Source organism: Polypterus senegalus, chromosome 10, assembly GCF_016835505.1.
Source record: "Polypterus senegalus isolate Bchr_013 chromosome 10, ASM1683550v1, whole genome shotgun sequence".
Taxonomy (NCBI): Eukaryota; Metazoa; Chordata; class Cladistia; order Polypteriformes; family Polypteridae; genus Polypterus; species Polypterus senegalus.
The window spans coordinates 104,781,054-104,801,129 of NC_053163.1; the positions used below are offsets into that span (position 1 = coordinate 104,781,054).

At 39.7% G+C, this 20,076-nt stretch overlaps 1 protein-coding gene across 2 annotated transcripts in view; it reads left to right on the top strand.

The window, feature by feature from the left end:
• LOC120537381 (E3 ubiquitin-protein ligase RNF128) overlaps nt 1–20,076 on the top strand; it is a 74,964-nt gene that overhangs the window by 17,539 nt on the left and 37,349 nt on the right. The window contains exon 1 of one of the 2 annotated variants that reach the window (XM_039766283.1): nt 7,526–8,384. The exons of the other annotated variant lie outside the window; for it this stretch is intronic. Coding sequence (XP_039622217.1) covers nt 7,964–8,384 — 421 coding nt within the window. The 5' untranslated portion in view covers nt 7,526–7,963. Of the gene's footprint in view, nt 1–7,525; nt 8,385–20,076 lie in introns of those variants that run through there. 2 annotated transcript variants of the gene reach the window in all.

Here is a 20,076-nt window from a genome sequence, read left to right on the forward strand (position 1 = left end):
CAAATGATTAATTTATTATGGCCTAAATTCTTCTTCTTTCTCTTCATTTCTCCTACTTCCATGTAGGTTCAATGTGCCCGATCATCTTTCTCCATACAGTATGGTCTTGCACCTCCTCCCCAATCAGACCCTTTTCCTTCAAGTCTTCATTTATTCTATCCATACACCTCTGCTTCAGCCTCCTCTGCTTTCTCTTGTCCTGTTCTTCCATTATCATAACTCTTTTGCCCCCATATTCATTGTCTCTCCTCATCACGTCTATGCCACTTTAACCTACTTTCCTGCACTTTTTTAGGTATCTCTCCTACTTTTTTTAGTACCTCCAGTTGTCTTATTTCTTATTCCGTCCCTTTTTATAACTCCATTCTCTAATTTCTGCCATCATCAACTTTTTCTTCTGCACTTCCTTTACTGTCTATGTCTCAACTGCATACATCATTGTGGGTCTTACTGCTATTTTAAAAAAGCTTAACTTTGTGGCCTGCCAACAAGTGTAAATTATGGTATGCAAACAAAAGATGGAATCAATCCTTGGGTCACTACACAATGTCCTCAAACCACATACGCAGTACAGTACATCCACTCTCAAACATGCTTAGTCTAGTTCAAGGATAAGGTGGCACAAGGCAAGACATAATCACATATAGACACCCACAGTCATACAGGGGCTTATTCAAATTCACACATTAACCGACCTGAATGTTTTTGGGAATATGGGAGAAAAAATATCGTACTTTAAAAACAAAGTCCACAGACATGAATACCTGGATTTTAGCAACGGCTTTTAAAGGCAGTAACCAAGGACCCCAAGAAAAGCATTTTTTGCAGCAAATTTGCTGTATTTGCCGGTGGCCTTTTTTACTGATTTTTTTCTTGAAAATGCACCATGTGGCCAACTTATACAAACAGCTACTGTCCCAGCAGCACAGGATACTCTGTTAAACTAGCGTGACATACATTGTGTATTCCTGGATGGTTCTGGGATAAATCGCCAAAGCAATGGCTGACATGATCAATCCAAAACAATAAACAAATATTGCACCACTTCAAGACGGTAAATATATTCTGCTTTTTCATTTCACTATTAAATGAAAACAATGTTATTTTTAAATTCATTGAAGTTCAAAAAATCCCCACTTGGATACACACTGATTAAAAATCAGTCAGGAAAAAGCCACAAAAAATTAACAAAAACTTCTAATCATAACAATAGCGCTGATTTCTTGCTTCACAGACAGTTAGTAATAAATGACCTTGGGAGATGTAAGGAGATAGATAAAACACTTGGAGTATTGTGCTGTGCTATTGTGATATTATTTTCATAGTTGTTTGTAATTGTGTGTGTGTGCGTGTGTGTTTGTGTTCACTTATTGCCAGTTTATGCCTATTTGTATTTTTTGTGGTTATTGTTTCATCTGTGTCTTGCAGTGTTTGAGGCACAGTGGCACATTTGTTAGCAGATTGTCCAGTATGGACAATTCAAAAGTACTAAAGGTATTTCGTCCACTTGAGAGCTTTTCCAGGTATTTTAGAGAAGACATTTACAACATCATCCCAAACATAGCCATTGCTTCCAGGCTTTACCTGTCACTGCCTGTCACAAATGCAAATGGTTAGCAATCGTTCCCCAAGTTCAGACTTGTGAAGAATAGGCTCAGATCCACAGTGGGACAAGAAAGACTGAATCATTTGACTCTCATGACAATTAAGAGTGACCTGAATCAGAAACTGAATGTTAGTGATCTGATCAAGCACTTTGCTGCAAATAAATCCAAAAAAGTACAGTTTTAAGAAGTAAACATTAGTCTGTATTATTATACAAAATTTCCTATGTCATTTTTGAAATTCCTGCTTTTGTAGGTATTTGCAATAGGGTTCTATAGTTGACTTTTCAAACCTTGGTTCATGATGGTACTTGTCATTTTTGCAGCAATGGCTAATTAAAAACATAAGCTTTGATGTAGCACAATTTGTCTGTCATAATCTCAGAGACTAAATGAGGAGACTGTTCAACTCTGTGTATACAATAACTCAACTCGGCACTGAATTCAAAAACAAGACACTAGATCAGCGAAAGTCTCTAAGCCACCAGGCCACACCTTAGACAACAGGAAGATGTGAGGAGCTGGGTTCACGAGACACAAACACTAAACACTGCACACCACGCTGCTGCTGCCTTGACTAATTCCAGCCTTATTTTATACAGTGCCTGATCATAAAGTGATTCACAAGAATACTGTATTCCTAATATGGTGGAAAATTATTTCATGTAGAAGGTAACCGATACAAACAGTAAGACCAACTGGACAGTGCTTCAGAAAAGTATTGCACTGGTCAGAAGTAAAGATTTAAGTGTCAAGTGGCAGATCTTCACAGTGCACATTTCTCTTCACCTCTCCAAATGAATCAATCCCCTGACTGCCAATTCAAGTCTCACAACTCGCCGGCTTTTCCACGGCCGACGTTTCTTCAAGCTATCCTGGGATTGGTTTCTGTGTTTCACGTTTAAGTTTCTTTTTACCGCTCCGAATGTTCCATGCGACATTGAATTTAAAAGGGTCATATTATGTACAGCTGATACGTGGTAAGACATCTGACACCTGAATGAACGCTGCTGTGACACTGACACGCGATCTGGGAGACGCCGGGCACGTTACCAAGGCGCGTTAGCATAACCCAAAAAAAAAACAACGGCGAAGATATTTCAAGGGTGTGCCAGCAGGGGGCGCGCATTGCCTTGTGATTACAGACTCGAGTCGCATTTGTCTTTGTGTACTCCTGTTGTCAATTAAAATAACAAAAAAAAAAAAAAAAGATTGGGACCAGACGACATTCGTATTCCATTTATAGATGAAATTGCAATCATTTTAATATAACTAAACTCTTTTATAACCTGGCGTCTCTACTTACGTTTACAGTAGCCACAGTTCTTTAAAACGCAAATATTTGGTGATTTGGCATTACCAACAACAACATTTATTTATATAGCACATTTTCATACAAATAATGTAGCTCAAAGTACCACCCCTGACTAGAATTCCTTTGCTTTGAGGAATCTGAATAGGTGCCTGTCTTAGGAGTTTGTGCAACAGCGTGACGTGCTATTTCATTCTTTTACATTTTACGAGAAATATAAATTTACCATATTTGGGGGGCTTATTAGTTTGGATTCTTTATCATAACGACGAAATTAATATACCCATAAGCAGACATAACAAATACGGTCGGAAAAGGCAATACAACCACGAACGTGAGCCTCGAAATCGGATTACAAGGGGACAGGAAATGAGGATGGAGCGTGTGTGTGGTAAGGCTAGTGAAATGTTTGGCAGCATTTTACATTGGATTTAAATATCGTGCTGAATTAGATGATTTGTGAAAATTACCTGGACATAAATATCGAGCCTATCCCTAGATAATGTTCTCATTGATAGTGTAATCATTTCATGTTTTGCTTTGACTTTAGGTGATGCCTTATTATACTGAGAGGCAGAGCATTCAGGGTGGATTCAACTACAAAATTTAATTAGCCAAGAATGGGACTATTTTGAGGTTATTCGCCTTGGAGCCAATCTGTGGTGTAACTAGAACCTGATGCACCATAGTGCAAAAAATAAATTAGTCCCCTCATGTGAAATTAAATAAAATGCAATTTAAAAAAATGCCACCAGGTGTTTCAAGAACACAGAATAAGCTACATAAAAGGGCAATACTTGTAGTCCTAAGTAAGGTTTATAGAGTTGTAGGAATGATAAAATTGTTAACCTTTTTATTCTCATCTGAAGAAGACCAACAAAAGGCTTATGAAACAACAAGCATACAGTCACTGTGGGACCCCCCTGTGCAACTGCCATGCCCTCACTGCCTAAAGCCATATTTAGATTTGGCCCAAAGAAAAAGCTTGAAAAGTTGGTAGGGGAAGGCAGACGTTCTAAAACTACTTTAAAAAAGGACAGCAGCAGACAAACAAAGGACTTGAAAGAAAAGAGAAGAGAATCTGAACATAATGCATATAAGAAATGTTTTTTGAGCATTAGATAAGCACAAGTGACACAACAGGTAAAGTGAAAGCCCAATGACATAACACCTGAGGGGGTCTGATACAGACTGTGAACAATCTATAAAACTGAGCAGGATTGCTATAACACATTTTAAAAGTAATGTTGCAACTTAGTGAAGGTCCCCCAAAGCAGGTGATTAGAGCAAGAATTAACATATGAAACAGGATAGCAAAGAAACTTGCAAGGTATGGGATTAAAGCATTTTTTGTAAGATGATGCAGATTGTAAAAGAGAATGTAAGCGCAGAGCCTACATAGGTAAACATTAAAAGAATAATAGTATGGGTGATAAGCTGGATGTAGCTTCTGCAACCCCATAAAGGTATCACCCAATGTTTGTATGGCCTGATTTAAACAATTAAACAATTGCTAAGATTGTGCCAATCAGCAGATCTTGATTGTTGCAGACAGGAGGCTGTGTGCGCCATCACCAAGCCACTTCTCAGGCCACCTCCAGATCAAAATACTGCAGGCAACTATGAAGCTTTATATATATTTTAAGAGATTCTTCTTCTTTTTTGTGGAGAATCCTCTAGACCATCAGGATGAGCTAAATAATTTTCATTTGGGAGCTAGTAATAGAATCTTTACTTTCTCCATAACATTCTTCTATTGCAATGCATTTGCTAGCTTGAAACATAAACTGCAAGGTGTTATTCGGACAGCAGAAAAGAATGTAGGCCTGAAACTGGACGCCACTGAGGTCCTGTATCTATCACAGTCAGGAAACATGCTGGTAATATATAATCAAAGATGGCACTCACCTGGGCAACCATCTCTTTCAGTTATTACATTTGACGAAATGTTACGGGCCACTTAGGTCAAGAACTACTAGGCATGTGTTGTATAAGGTGTTGTTTAATTACATTTACCTTGTTATGCATATAGATATAACACCAAGAAAAATTTCCAACAATTCTGTTGCCTGACAAAAAAGTTCAAGTTCCAGTGAGCCAGCGGAGAGCCTAGCGAGTTGCACAATAGGCAGAGGGCATATGATCAAACATACTGTAAGAGGGGGATAGCTCTCAAATAATCCATCCTCACAACCCTTCACACTCACTCTCACAAACAAGAGCTTTTCTCTTTAGTTTTGCTCATTTAGCCATTTAAAGAAATGGTGATTATTCGCTTTTGTGATTCAGATGAGTAGGAGGCAGAGGGAGCAAGAAGGATAATAGAGCTGATGATGTTTAAAAAGGAAGCAACATTCATTTTTATAACTGCAAGTCATACCTGTGGAAAAAGTTTGGCATTATTTTTTATTAAGTAGGAGGATAATATAAAGTAAAATGGTCTGATTGTGGGTGAGTCATTTCCTATAATGAACAGTCATGCTATGATTTATATTGCTAATGTTTCATGCACTGCTTTACCTAACCTTTTTTTTGTCCACCCATTTACTCATTCATTCATTCTCAATGAGCTTAATTCAAATTTAGACTAGCATCCAGCACAAAACACGAACAAACCCTGGGCAAGGAGTGCAAGTCTAATGGGCAGTACCCAATAATTGTTGTAACTGTAATTGTGTCTTTTCTTAGGTACAATTTCTAGCATTTATCATGTTCTATTATTCTTGACAGGATTTCCTGTTGGTTCCTAGTAATCGTAAGATGCTTTATAAAATAAAATGGTCTTTATCTGCTGCCATAGCATGTGATTTGCTGTATAATGGGCACATTCAATGTAATGCTTTGACTAGTATGTCTTATCCTTTAAATGAAGGAAATGGCCACCTGTTCACCTATCACTTGCTCTAAACGGAACAGCCATTGGGACAGCAGAATCATTGAAGCTACTGGGCACCCTTCTGTCACAGAACCTTAAGTGGGATGAAAACATCCCATGTATTATCAAGAGCGTCCATCAGAGAATATTCTTATTGCGTCAGATGAGGAAATTCAATGTCCTCCAAACAATACTGGTCCAGTTCTAAACAGCCATCATCAAGCCTACTGTGACCTCATCTGTAACTATCTGGTTTGGTGCTGCATCTGCTCAGGCCAATCTGCAGCCTACCATGAGAGTCTGTGTAAAGGTCATAGGCTATAACTTACCAACAGTTCAAGTCCTATATGAGTCCAATGTAAGAACAGCCACTGCTGCTCTGACTCACCTAATATTCCTACACCTATTTGAGTGGTAAAAGCTAAAACATGTCAACTAAACAGTTTTTTTTTCCTAAGTGAAGTTATTACCAGGTTTTAGTTTTACTCAGTATCTATGTATGTCTGCACATCTTGCACTTGTTTTTTTTTTCATATTTTATCTTTTATTTATTTTTGCATTGTCCTTTTATGTTGTATTGATGTTACTAAGACAAAATGCTTGTACACATTAGTCTATCTGACCATAATAGTGAAATCTGACCCTAAGATGAAGGTGCTATATAGAAGAGTCTGGCTGATGTTTTATGTGAAAAGCAGAAATGGAAATACACCTTACACATGGATTGTGTTAAAGTTCAGATTATTTATTTGTCATAGAAAAAAGTGAAGTATATTTTTTATTTTTTGTAGTGAAAATATGTTAATTGCTTCATGTCCAAATAGATCAAGCTTGATAACTTAAAGCCAGTATTTGTTTTTTACATCTCATAACATTTAACAGCTTTCATAATTCAATTTGGATCATGTGTTGGCGTATGGAGTCTACCCTGGCAACACTTGGCACAAGATGGGAAAAAAGTCTGTTATGGCACTGGGTTTGGTCAACTTGGAATCATCAAATAACCAAACAATCACGTATTTGAGGACATGTGTGAAGAAAACCTGAGTACCCGCACCGACACACAGAGCACCTGCAAACTCCACTCCAACCCGCCATGGGATTTGAATTTATTAGGCTGGGTTTGTGAGGCAGCAGGGCTAACCACTGCACCGTACTATTATAAAACTTAACCCTGCTAATAAATTTCGTCATACATGATTGAGAAATTATTCGAATATGTCCATCCATATACACTTTAAATAATCGAATTTCCTCCGACTGTTACAACATTAATAAAAAGATCGACAAAGTACGTTTGAATCTTTTGGTTGATAAGAATTAACTCTAAAAAGATTAAAATGTGTGAATGGATGAAATCCTGACTTTTTTGAGTGTACTGCAATAACGAGAAAGAAAGAAAGCAAACAAACTTTATGTTGCTTTTGTTTAGTTCTTGTTTCAGTTGTTTTCATTTTTATTTATAAGTCAACCCACCCATGTACTGCTTTTTTCTTCTTCTTTTGGCTTTCCTGCGCAACCCCCCACTAAGCAATTATATAAAAAACGGTATTTAGTAACTCTGGACACGCATTGTCTGTTATCGCAAATGGCGCTCTGAACACGAGATCGGCAGCCTTCACGAAATGATTCCCCGTTTCATCAGCTGGGATTTAAAAGACGCGTTTTGGCTTTCGTTCCCTTAGTGTGCCTCACCCGGTTGCCGGCCGGCTGAGGTGGAGAATCCAGCTAGTCGAGGTGTACAGTACGCTCCTTTATTGGAGGGGCGTGGATAGTTTCTCCAGCTTAGTTAAAGCACTGATTCGCTTCTGCCGGCCCCCTTTTAAAGAGACGAGTAGGTTTGTTCACGAAAGAAAAAAAAATCCGTGAGAGGGACGCGCCAAACGTGGCAGACGCACACACCTGTGAAAGTCAAGAAAGTGTGAAAGGAGCAGTGGGGTAGTGGTAGGAGAAAAAAGCGTTTTTCTTTGTGGTGTTTTGCAGAAGATATTCGTTGATCAGTAAACACCCGGAAAGTGTGCTTTTGTCCAAGCTTCAGGTTTTGATTTGGCGTTTCTGCTTTTTCTCTGGCTAGCTTCACTATTAAACTGCACCCCCTATTAAGGGAAGCAAGTCACTTGGTTACTTCGCGTTGATCCATATCGACGGTGCTCTTCTTTTAGAGAGATCAGTATGTTGTGGGGGCTGTCGGCTTCCCGCTGGTGTCTCGCGCTGGCCACCTTGCAACAGCTTGCCACCAGATCGGACGCGATGGCTAATACCTTTTGGACCGCTTACGTGAACGTATCCTTCACCTTGCCGGACAAAAACCTCTCTGTCTGGAACATGGAAGAGAGCGGAGTGTACGGACAGGATTCGTTCATCGGCGGCGCCCGGGGGCGACTAGTGACCCCTGATACAATCTTTGGGTGCGAGCCGGACTCGGTCTACAACGTTCCTCAAGGTACGACTATGTTTGTGGCTTTGATCCAGCGAGGAGGGGGATGCACCTTCAGCGAGAAGATCAACCTGGCCAAACAGCGGGGTGCTTCGGCGGTTGTGGTGTATAATTTAGCCGGCTCGGGTAATGAGATCATCCAGATGTCGCACCCAGGTAAGCCCATTGTAATGCGGTCTCCTTTTTTCATAAGGTAGTTATAAACGAACAGTTCTTATTGACATTAAGTTTTGAGGTGTGTGTGTTTTGTTTCTTAATTAAAATCACTGTATGTGAAGTACGCGCTTAAGGGTAGAGCAATCAGTCCAACTTCGGAATTCAAGTTGGGTTTAAATCTAGTTTGTTTTTTGATCTCTTAAACTGTTGTTTCTTTGACATCTATTTTTTTATGTATTTCAACAACTTGTTTCGATGATATTTGGGTCTTTGTCATCGAGATGGTTTTCAGGAACTTTTTTCATTAACAACTTTAGTGCTTACACCTAGCTTGTTCGCATATCTTAATGGATAGGCTCTTGCAAAACTGACTCAAACGGGTTTTAAAGCCATTTTGAATACCCACTTTCAAATGATTCTGCATGTTCATTATTCTCTGTTTAGTTTGGCTTCTTGAAGTAGTGAACGAAAGCGGTCATCTGACTTACAACGTCTTCCCACTCTCTAACTCCCACTTTTGAAGCTACTAACCTAGAAGGTTCATTTAGCATTTGCCAGTAAAACATGAAATATGGGTGGTGCTGTGCCTGAGCGTGGATGAGTTAAACCCAGCCTGCTTCCTGTCAGTGTGTTGCTTTCTTGTTTTAACTGCGACTGTGTCCTCTTTTTTTTTGATCCTCCATATTCTTAAAACATTCAGGTTTGAGTGAGTGTATATTGGCTTGGTGTGATTTGAGTGTTCCCCGCAACAGACAGACCCCTTCACTTGCACCTGATGGTGGGTGTATAGACATCAATATTTGTTTATTTTTTATTTTAGTACTACAAGGTCTAAACTTCCTCTATTTGTCACCTTTTGATACAATATAAAATGCTGCCACTGAACTGCCTCTATTTGTCTACAGTAACAATTCCCAATTTTTTTTCCCCCCCCGTGTGTGTTTTTGATTTATGCACTTGCCAGTTAATTTGATGTATTGTACCAATATCACTTCCTTGTTAGAGATTTATCAACTTTATTTAAATGCATTCAGTGTATTCTTCAGCTAGGCAATATCCTTAATGGAAAATTCTGAATCGTTACAGCACTGGCGTCACTAGGATAGGTGTCACCCAGTTCGGTAACCAAGGCCGGATTAAAACCCTCACTCGATGAATAGAGCTTCTGAACAGAGAATTGATCATACTTTAAACCATGCAACTCATGGACACCCACCTGTTTAATGCTGAATGTTAACTCTCATTATTAATGGCATGCGGACACTCAATTATTTCATTCAAACAGTCCCCCTTGGTGATTTCAGCCCATGGTTACTCAATCGTTTCATCAGGGTGGGGCTTGGGGGTTCCCTATGGTAATTTCATGGCAAAACAATGCACAAAAATGTTATTGACAGCTACAGAATTTGGGCGTCATTCCTTTTGATGGTGTCACCTGGTGCAGTTTACACCCCCATAGTGACACCACTGAGTTACAGCGTATGGCAAATTCTGTACTCACTCAAAGTTCATGTCAATAATCCAAAAGTCTAATAGAATATTTTAATGGTTTACTGCAGATATCTTAAGTGAATTATTAACTTTGTAGTGATCATCTTGGCACCCAGGTCATTTTATGTCCTTTGTATTTCTTTATACTGGATAGTTGGAAGCACTAGGGAAAAGGTTTTTGCTGACAGTCAGCGGTATTAAAAAAAAATATATATATTTTTTATCTGTATTTTTATTTTTCAAGGACTCTAATTTGTGTCTTGCTTGTCTAACTTTTTTCTACAATCTTGCTGTGGTTCTACAATTAGCTGCTGGACAGATATTGTTGTTTTTCATTTTAGGTTAATTTCCACTTTGTTTTAGATGTATTTAAACAAATTTGTATCCTCATGTGATTGTTCAGTATTTTATTGAGTGGTATGATCAGTTCTTGTATTTTGCCTTGACAGCACATAGTTTCCACTCTCGACTGATGTTGGGTGTGCTTAACCATGTAATTGTTGTTGTTCCAGTTTTAAGCATATTTGATTAAGTTTGTTTTTCTTTGTGATTCTTGTGCTTGTTACATTTTCCTACCCTGACCCATCTTTTACTGGATAAGTTTAGACAAAGCCAAATGATGAAATGGCCTTTGGGATTCATGTCACTTGAACCTACTGGTGTTCTGTTTTGATCAGCATAGCTTAGGATTCTTTATTGTGAGTTTACATGCACACACAAACCTGGAATAAGGTAAATAACTCCATTAAGGTAGAAACCTGTTTTTTAAAACCAGGTTTACATTATCCAGTCCAAATATGAATTTCTTCTTTGGCAAAACACTCCAATGTCCAAAAAATTAAACATCCTCAGTGGCTGACATCAATATGAAAACAAGCATGGAGCTCAACAACATAAATTTAGAGAAGTCAGAAATATAGAGACCGATTTATTTCAACCAGGTGAAAGAATGTGATTGCCTGAACATTTGCCTTAGGAAATTGTTTCTTTGTGGATACTTACACAGTGTTTTTTGCAAGAGATGTGCACAGACTATGAATCCTTACCCGAGTCCCGGTTAAGGATTTAGATTGCTAAATAATCCTGTGGTTTTTTTTTTTTTTTTTAAGAAAAGTCTACCTTTTGTTAACTTGGTTTCTCTAACTGAAATAAGTATATACATAGCATTTTTTAAGCTGGATATCTACATGCACGTTAATAGCCTGTTTTTTCCATAAACACCTTTAATATCGCTCCTTAATGGTTCATAATTTGATGGAACTTTCATTTTAATCTTTTTGGGTATAATTAGCAAATATCTGTGCTAGTTTTGTTACCACAGATTTCTGACCAATGTGAAAAAGGAATGTCACTGTGGCCTCCTAGTGACTGACATGTAAAACTGTCAAATGCAAGGCTAATTGTTCCATCCCCTCTGTGGAGCTGTTAAGGGTGGCACAGTGACTCAAACTATTGAAGTTCAAATTTTAACATAAAACTAATGATTCCCACCACACCAAAGCCCCCTTAATTTAATAACATAAACAAGAATACAGTCAAAGCAATGCAATACATGACAATTCAAAATGCTGGGGAAAACTGGGAAAAGCCTACATGATTAAAATGCTTTAACAGAGGAGGAGTAAAAGAAGTTATTGTCACATGTATAGAGCACACCTAAATTCTTATTAACATTTCTGAACATAGGAGTGGATGGATAGTATAAGATGACATTTGGGACCCGTCCATGCATTTTCTGAAAGTGAGTATAGTCGCCCTAGAACCATTCCACAATAGAACAATTGTTGTAATAAGCAGGAGCTTGTAAGTGGAGTGTGAGACATGGTTATTCCAAGTAGTGCTCTTATTTAGTAATGGAGTAATATATTTATTACAGGGCCCCTAATTTGGTGATATGGTGAGATTGTCACTTTCTTGCCTAAAGGTTCACGTCATTTTGGGAATGTTGCATTGTTGGGTAAGTAAGTGGCATTGATCAAGATGTGTCTGCCTCCATGTGCCTAGGTTATTCTCTGTAACTAGTGATTGTTTGCCTTTTCTGTGCAGACGTGTGAAGATCATGAGAAGTCTACATATGCAACAACTAACTACAGCAATTATATTTGATACAATGAACATTTACACTTAAAAGTCCAAAAAAGTTTCTTGACTTTTTTCCAGATTATGGTCTGGAACCCAAGATGCTGAATCAATGGGACCACAGTGGTAACCACTGCACTGTTGTGCCACCTGAGAATAACAAACATTTGAAACCTAATTTTAAAAATAAATATAAGAGTTTTTCTGGCCTAATGTGAATATTAAAACTGGTGGAGCCTCATGGAGAGACTTTGGCTTTCACACATCTAAACGAGCATTTGCTTTTGCTGCAAGTTAAATAATGGTCAGATCACATCTCTGGTGTATGGCAGGCAGATATGAAGCAAGCAGTGATGAGAGGCAGGCTAAGATGAGAGAATGTACAGATGCCTGTTGGTACAAGTGTTTTGAATGTAATTTGATGTTGGACAGAAAACCATTATCATCAAGTCAAAATTGCAAGTGGTGATTTGTAAGTTGTTTTGGAAAAGTATTCATTACTTAAATGTAAAGAAGTTATTCATTCAAGAAGGAGCTTAATTAAAGGCAACACCTGGGCCCTAAGTTACCAAGCTGTTCAATATGAAAACCACCAGGTAGTATGATTCCTCAGGGTTCTTTTTCTGCAGATCAAAGTTCTTAATCTGTGGGTTGTAGATCGATTTTTTTCAGAGAGTTACATGAAAGCATTTCAGACATGGCATGTCTGAATTGCGAATACACGCTCACTTTCTACAGTGTGTAATTGTTTTCTCAAAGTGAAACTGAAATGCATGCTGGTCTTTAGAGGATGTGGGTAGACCCTCAGACTTTGTGCATATTGAAATTTGCTAACGTAAGGGGTGGAAAAAAATGAAGTTCCCTAGCTTAAGAGTAAAGGCACATAGACTCACAGCTCATTCATGCCCCATCATTGAGGCAAGTCAGTACCAAAAGCAAATAGGGGACTTCATAGACTTGCACTGCCAGTATGCAGTAATCTCTTCAAAGAGAAGAGCACACATCATTTTGTTGGGCACTGTGAGAAAGTACATGTTCTCAAGTGGTTTTCTAAACTCTGAGAATTCATTCCAGCAGATCATTCTAACAAAACCCCTGGTGTAAGTGCAGGAACTGCAGCAGCAATCAACAACTTAAAGCAGAACTCTTGCCACATCAGTCTAACTTTTGTAATTTAATATGTACCAAGGTAGGAAACTTTAACATACATTAAAAGGAACAGCTGTCCACTAGCTCTTGCATGAGGTTAGTTAAGTTCTCAGTCAATCTTGCACTTTCTAGGGTAAGGCAGCTGTTGATTTAATCTGCAATCCAGTTTGGTGTATGGCTCAATCAAGATTTTCTGGTTTCTGCAGGTTGTTTAAAGTTTATCAGCTGACCGGTGAAGTGAGGCCGGTGCTGCAGGATCAGTTTGAAGTCAATGTTTGCTTGCCTTACGAAACTCTTACAGCAATCCACCAACAGCAAACTATTGATGTAAGGTGCCCTATGAGGAGCTGGTCTGAACCAGCCCCTTTTGTTTTTTGATTTTAATGTGCTGCCATTTTTTTTTTTTTTTATTCCCAAGCTGGACAGATCTGCAAACTAAGAAGGTTTTTGTGCTGTCTTCATTCTGTGTTTAGCTGTTCTTTTTCCAGGCCAAGGTGACCTTGGAAATGTATAATGCCTATATTTGGGGAAACCTGAGAAGCTTTGTTTGTTTGTTTGTGTTTTTTTTTTTTAACCTACAAATAGTTAAGGAGTTTGGTATGAAACCACAGGGTTGTAAATTCATCCTAGTGAGTATTGTAAATTACCCTTTTTTTAAAAGGTTCTATATGCTGGGGTTTTTTTTTCGGGTAAGGAAGACCCAAGATTTGAGGTAACCTATTAAAACTAGTCATGGCACTGGAGAGTGGAGATGTGTTAAATGTTGATTAGCATATGAGTTCATTGCAGGGCACACTCTTACATAGATCAGTATAACCCCATACTTGCATAGATCGGTATAATCGGTAATAAAAATAATTGATAACCCTAGTAAGCTAACAAAATCAGTTATAGGAACCTTGACGCATCCCTAACTTTCCCATTTACTTGGACTGAAAATGCATGTGCCTACCTCTGGCAGGATACATCTATAAACTCAACTAAGTAATGTGCATGCTTATGTAGAGTTAAGGCAGTGCAACTGATGCAGGTGTTCCATTTAATTGTAGAAAAGAACAGCAGCTAGAGTTCATGGTTTCTAAAAAATGATTATTCAACTACAGTAGGTGCCCAAGCTACAAGGTAATAAAGTGTTAATCCAATGATTTAAGTGTGCAGTCTGCCAATGCACGTCTAATCCAGTGTTTTTAGTTCTTCTCTGCCAATTACTGTATATTTGATACAGTGAACACTTTATGTTAAAAGTCCAAGAAAGTTGTCTCTGGTTCATATGAAGAGCCAGTCTGTGGGATATGAGACTGTGGAATTTCTCCCAAAGCTTTTATTTTATTTAGGTTAATGTCTACATAATCATGAATTGATGTATGGGAAATTTTTGCCTGGAACTGAGGTGTCTTCTTTATAAATTATAGTCCAAGCCTAAACCACTGTTCTAGCCTGCCATTATTGTGGCGTGTGGGTTCCCTTCCGCCCACCACCCCAGTTTAGGCCCTGTGCATGTGTCCTATGATGTGCTAGGATCTTGTCCACAGAAAGGTCTTGCTTTGTCAGTGGATTGTAAAATAGGCTTTCGCTTCTTGTAACCGTGGCCTGCAAAATTGCATTAAAAATGGATTATTCCTAATTTGTGGTGATAGAAACAGTAAATATTATTACCATAATATAACAAAAAGGTATATACATACCTTTTACAATACAGTTAAATTGCTGGCAGCCTAAGAGACTAACCAGTAATTTCATATGCTTCAGTCATGCCATATTTTGGAAAGAAATTTGTGTAGCTTAGTTGGACCAAAGATTGCCCATATCTAGGCAGTGAAACATAGTGGCCATGGTGCTAGTATTTTTAAATCACACAGTTGTGTTTCATTCCCATCACTGTAACACGTAACCTGTCTGCACATCAACTGAAATTGGTAACTGTAAAACAGTTATGACAAACTAATCTTGTAAATTGCCTTAAAGTTGTTTGCCAAATATACAATATTAATAGCTTTATGTGGTTATTCCTGTCACGTGTAAAGAGTACCGTGAAATTTTTTCTTGTTTTCTTGTTAATCAACATGTAGTACAGTGCCACTTTCCAGTGCCATGGTTAATGAGGACTTTTTTACCTTAAATGTCTTCCTTACCTGAAAAGTCTCAGAACATATTTGTCATAACAAATAGTGAAAAGCATTATAAAACAGACAAACAGGAAGGGCACAATCTAATAGATATGAAAAGAAATTCTTTAAGGACCTGAATCCCAACAAAAGTGTTGATTGTAATGATGGTACCTGTTTTAAAATCAGATTTTTAGATTATCATCATTAATGCATATTGTGTTCAATTATCCAGTCATCCATTGCCAAATCCAGTTCAGGGTTGCAGAAGTGTTCAGTCACAGTTGTCTGAAGTTCATGCTCTTTATGATATACAGATGTTGTTCTCATTCAGACTTTTTTAAGGTCTGTCTGTTCTGTTCAGGTTAGTACATATAGGATCACCTATATCATTCCTGGTTATAGATTCATACTTGGTGGTATGGATTGTGGACTATCTTACAGACAGACCTCACTATGTGCATCTCGGGAACTGCAGGTCTGACATTGTGGTCAGGAATACAGGAGCGCCACAGGGGACTATACTTTTCTCCGGTCCTGTTCAGCCTATATACATCGGACTTCTAATACAACTCGGAGTCCTGCCACGTGCAAAAGTTCGCTGATGACACTGCTATCATGGGCTGCATCAGGAGTGGGCAGGAGGAGTATAGGAACCTAATCAAGAACTTTGTTAAATGGTGCGACTCAAACCACCTACAGCTGAACACCAGCAAAACCAAGGAGCTGTTGGTGGATTTTAGGAGACCCAGGCCCCTCCTGAACCCCGTGATTATCAAAGGCAACTGTGTGCAGAGGGTACAGACCTATAAATACATGGGAGTGCAGCTGGATGATAAATTGGACTGGACTGCCGATACTGATGCTCTGTGCAAGAGAGGACAGAGCCGACTATACTTCCTTAGAAGGGTGGCGTCCTTCAACATCTGCAATAAGATACTGCAGATGTTCTTTCAGACGGTTGTGGCGAGCGCCCTCTTCTACATGGTGGTGTGCTGGGGAGAAAGCATAAAGAGGGACGCCTCACGCCTGGATAAACTGGTGAGGAAGGCAGGCTCTATTGTAGGCATGGAGCTGGACAGTTTGACATCTGTGGCAGAGCAACGGGTGCTGAGCAGGCTCCTGCCAATCATGAAGAATCCACTGCATCCACTGAACAGTGTCCTATCCAGACAGAAGAACAGCTTCAGCATCAGACTGCTGTCACTATTCTGCTCCACTGACAGACTGAGGAGATCATTCCTCCCCAACTCAATGCGACTCTTCAATTCCACCCCTAAACGTTAACATTATACAAAGTTATTGTCTGTTTTACCTGCATTTTTATCACTGTTTAATATTGTTTTTATCAGTATGCTGCTGCTGCTGCTTGTGAATTTCCCCTTGGGATTACTAAAGTATCTATCCCTATCTGAGCCATGTAGAAAGGCTTTAAAGGATGAAGAAGTTCAAATATCTCTGATCAACCACAGCAGAAGATGGAGAGCTACATCTAGAAATAAACCATGTCGTGCAATCAGATTAAAAATTGGAGAAAAAAAGGTATTGGGAGTTTTATGTGCCTGAAGGTTCCATGCAGTGGTGAAGTGTATAAAACAGTAGTAAGAATAGCATTGTATAGACCTGGTCCATTAAAGTGTATGAAAGGAACCTGGATGCTATGTAATGGCAATACGCAAGTTAAAAATGGTGCACTCGGGCTCGGTAGGTGGGGCAGTCGGAGGGTGTAGGTGTTTACAGTGATATAGCTGCCCTGGGGTGTTGATGGTGAGATTAAGTGATCGAGCATTCACGTGCAAATGCCATCAATTCAGCTGGTTTTGTTCATTAGTACTTTGGGAATTGTAATTAAGTGGGAGGGGCAAGACAAGAAGGAAAGAAAGAAAGGTTAATTAGAAAGGAAGAACTGAAAGATGTCTGTCAGGATCGTGGCAGAGTGGGTGCTGTAGAGAGGAGGCTTGGCAGTCAGGGCAAGACTCCCCATATGAAGCAGTTGTGCTTCCATGGGTAGGGTCGCTCCTGCTGAAAGCTGCAGAGGATCAGGAGCAACCATCTGCTCGGAGTCTCATGGCTTCTGAGGAATGGCAGTGGGAGAAGGGAGCAGGGCTTGCAGGTTCCTCATGGATCCCAACAAATGGCCTTGGGGACACAAACCAAGTAAATGCTGACCATGCTTGCTGGCAGGTGTGTCTTGCGCTGAGGAGGCCTTAAAGTGTGAGCAGAGGAGTCGTCATTTTAGAAGGAGGCACAAAGGCTCAAATTTGTTTTTAATGGAAGATCTGGACTGTATTATTGATTTTAGCCTGCTTGATGAATATTTATTGGTATTTTTGACGTCCACAAACACTTTTTATTGAGGATTATTTGTTTATTAAGACTGCAGTTCACTTTGTTTTGAACAATGAATTTGTTTGAGAATAAAGCACTTTTAACACTTACCTCTTATTGCTATTTGTTCTCATTTTGCCCTGGTCCATTTTGGTCAATAATTATCAGTGTCCTAGGTTCAAAGACAGTGCCTAATGTGGGCAGCCCAGGTATTTCCTGCAAGAGAAATTAAGATGTTGAAATGGGTGTGTGGAGTAACTAAGCTTGTTAAGATCAGGAATGAGAGAATCTGAGGTACAAATAAAGCTGGGGAAATCTCAAAGAAAATACAGCAAAGAGCTTTAAAGCCATATGGGCATTACATTAGATAAATACTTTATTAATCCCAAGGGGAAATTCACATACTCCAGCAGCAGCATACATAAAGAACAATATTAAATTAAAGAGTGATAAAAATGCATATATGACAGACAATAACTTTGTATAATGTTAACGTTTACCCCCCGGGTGGAATTGAAGAGTCGCATAGTGTGGGGGAGGAATGATCTCCTCGGTCTGTCAGTGGAGCAGGACAGTGACTTTTCTGTCTGGAGATGATCCTGTTCAGTGGATTCTCCATGATTTGACAGGAGCCTGCTCAGCGCCCATTGCTCTGCCACGAATGTCAAACTGTCAAGCCCTATGCCTACAATAGAGTCTGCCTTCCTCACCAGTTTGTTGAGGTGTGGGGTGTATGTCTTCTTTATGCTGCCTCCCCAGCACACCACCGCGTAGAAGAGGGCGCTCGCCACAATCGTCTGATAGAACATCTGCAGCATCTTATTGCAGATGTTGAAAGACACCAGCCTTTTAAGGAAGTATAGTCGGCTCTGTCCTTTCTTACACAGAGCATCAGTATTGGCAGTCCAGTCCAATTTATCATCCAGCTGCACTCCCAGGTATTTATAGGTCTGTACCCTCTGCACACAGTCACCTCTGATGATCACGGGGTCCATGAGGGGCCTGGTCCTCCTAAAATCCACCACTAGCTCCTTGGTTTTGCTGGTGTTCAGGTGCAGGTGGTTTGAGTCGCACAATTTAGCAAAGTCCTTGATTAGGTTCCTATACTTCTGATGCAGCCCACAATAGCAGTGTCGTCCGTGAACTTTTGCATGTGGCAGGACTCCGAGTTGTATTAGAAGTCCGATGTATATAGGCTGAACAGGACCAGAGAAAGTACAGTCCCCTGCAATGCTCCTGTATTGCTGACCACAACGTCAAACCTGTAGTTCCTGAGACACACTTATTGAGGTCTGTCTGTAAGACAGTCCACGATCCATTCCACCAGGTATGAATCTACTACCATCTCTGTCGGCTTGTCCCTAAGGAACAGAGGTTGAAGGTGCTAGAGAAGTCCAGAAACATAATTATTACAGCACCACTGCCTCTGTCCAAGTGGGAGAGGGATCGGTGTAGAATATAGATGATGGCATCTTCCGCTCCCACCTTCTCCTAGTATGTGAACTGCAGGGAGTCAAGGGAGTGGTGGACTTGTGGTGGTGAAGTAGCAGCCTCTCATGGTCTTCATCACATGTGATGTCAGAGCGATAGGCCAGAAGTCTTTCAGTTCACCAGGATGTGATACCTTTGGGACTGGGGTGATGCAAGATGTTTTCCAAAGCCTCGGGACTCTCCCCTGTTCCAGGTTCAGGTTGAAGATGCGCTGTAGAGGATTCCCCAGCTCCAACGCACATGCCTTCAGCAGTCATGGCGATACTCCATCTGGACCCACTGCATTGCTGGCACGAAGTCTCCTCAGCTCTCTGCTTACCTGGGCTGCTGTAATTGTGGGTGGGGGGAAACTCCTATTCTGGTATCAGCAGAACGATGGGTGGAGGGTGCAGTACTCTGAGGTGAGAGTTGGTTTGGGTGAAAAGGTAAACAATGTGGGCAGAAGAATCATGTGTGTGGAGGGGTCAGGACAAAGGAGAAAAGGGTGGCCAAAGAGAAAGTAGATGACTGTATGATGAATCTAGAGGAGAAAGAGGTTATCGGTTGAAGTGTACATCAGGCATAATGGAGGAGGCTAGTCAAATATAGCTTTTCCTACTTTCATGTGGGGGTCACTATGGCAGCAGATTCAAGCAGTTTCTTGTGAGTATTCAAACAACCAGAAATAAATTTATAATAGCTGCTCCTTCCCCTGTCATTTGCACCATAGTCTGCTATAAACACTTACTATCTGAATTTGGTTAATGATTGCTGCTTCAAATTAAACAGCTTCTGTTAGTAGTTGAGAATTTCTTCTCACTGGAAAGGCCCTCAAGTGTGTATGCGTCAGATTTTGGGCTTGTTTTGTCATTTTAGTATTGGTGATTATGTTAGTCAGATTGATATTTGGTTTGTTTCCCAGGGCTCAACCTAGTTTGTGTTCATATGAGTAAATGGTTTATGGTTGAATTATTTTTGTAAATTACTTTATATCTAGAAAATTACAGAAATGTTCTGAGCTTATACTCCATGTAGAGCACTATACAAAAAAACTGGAGACTTCATTTTTT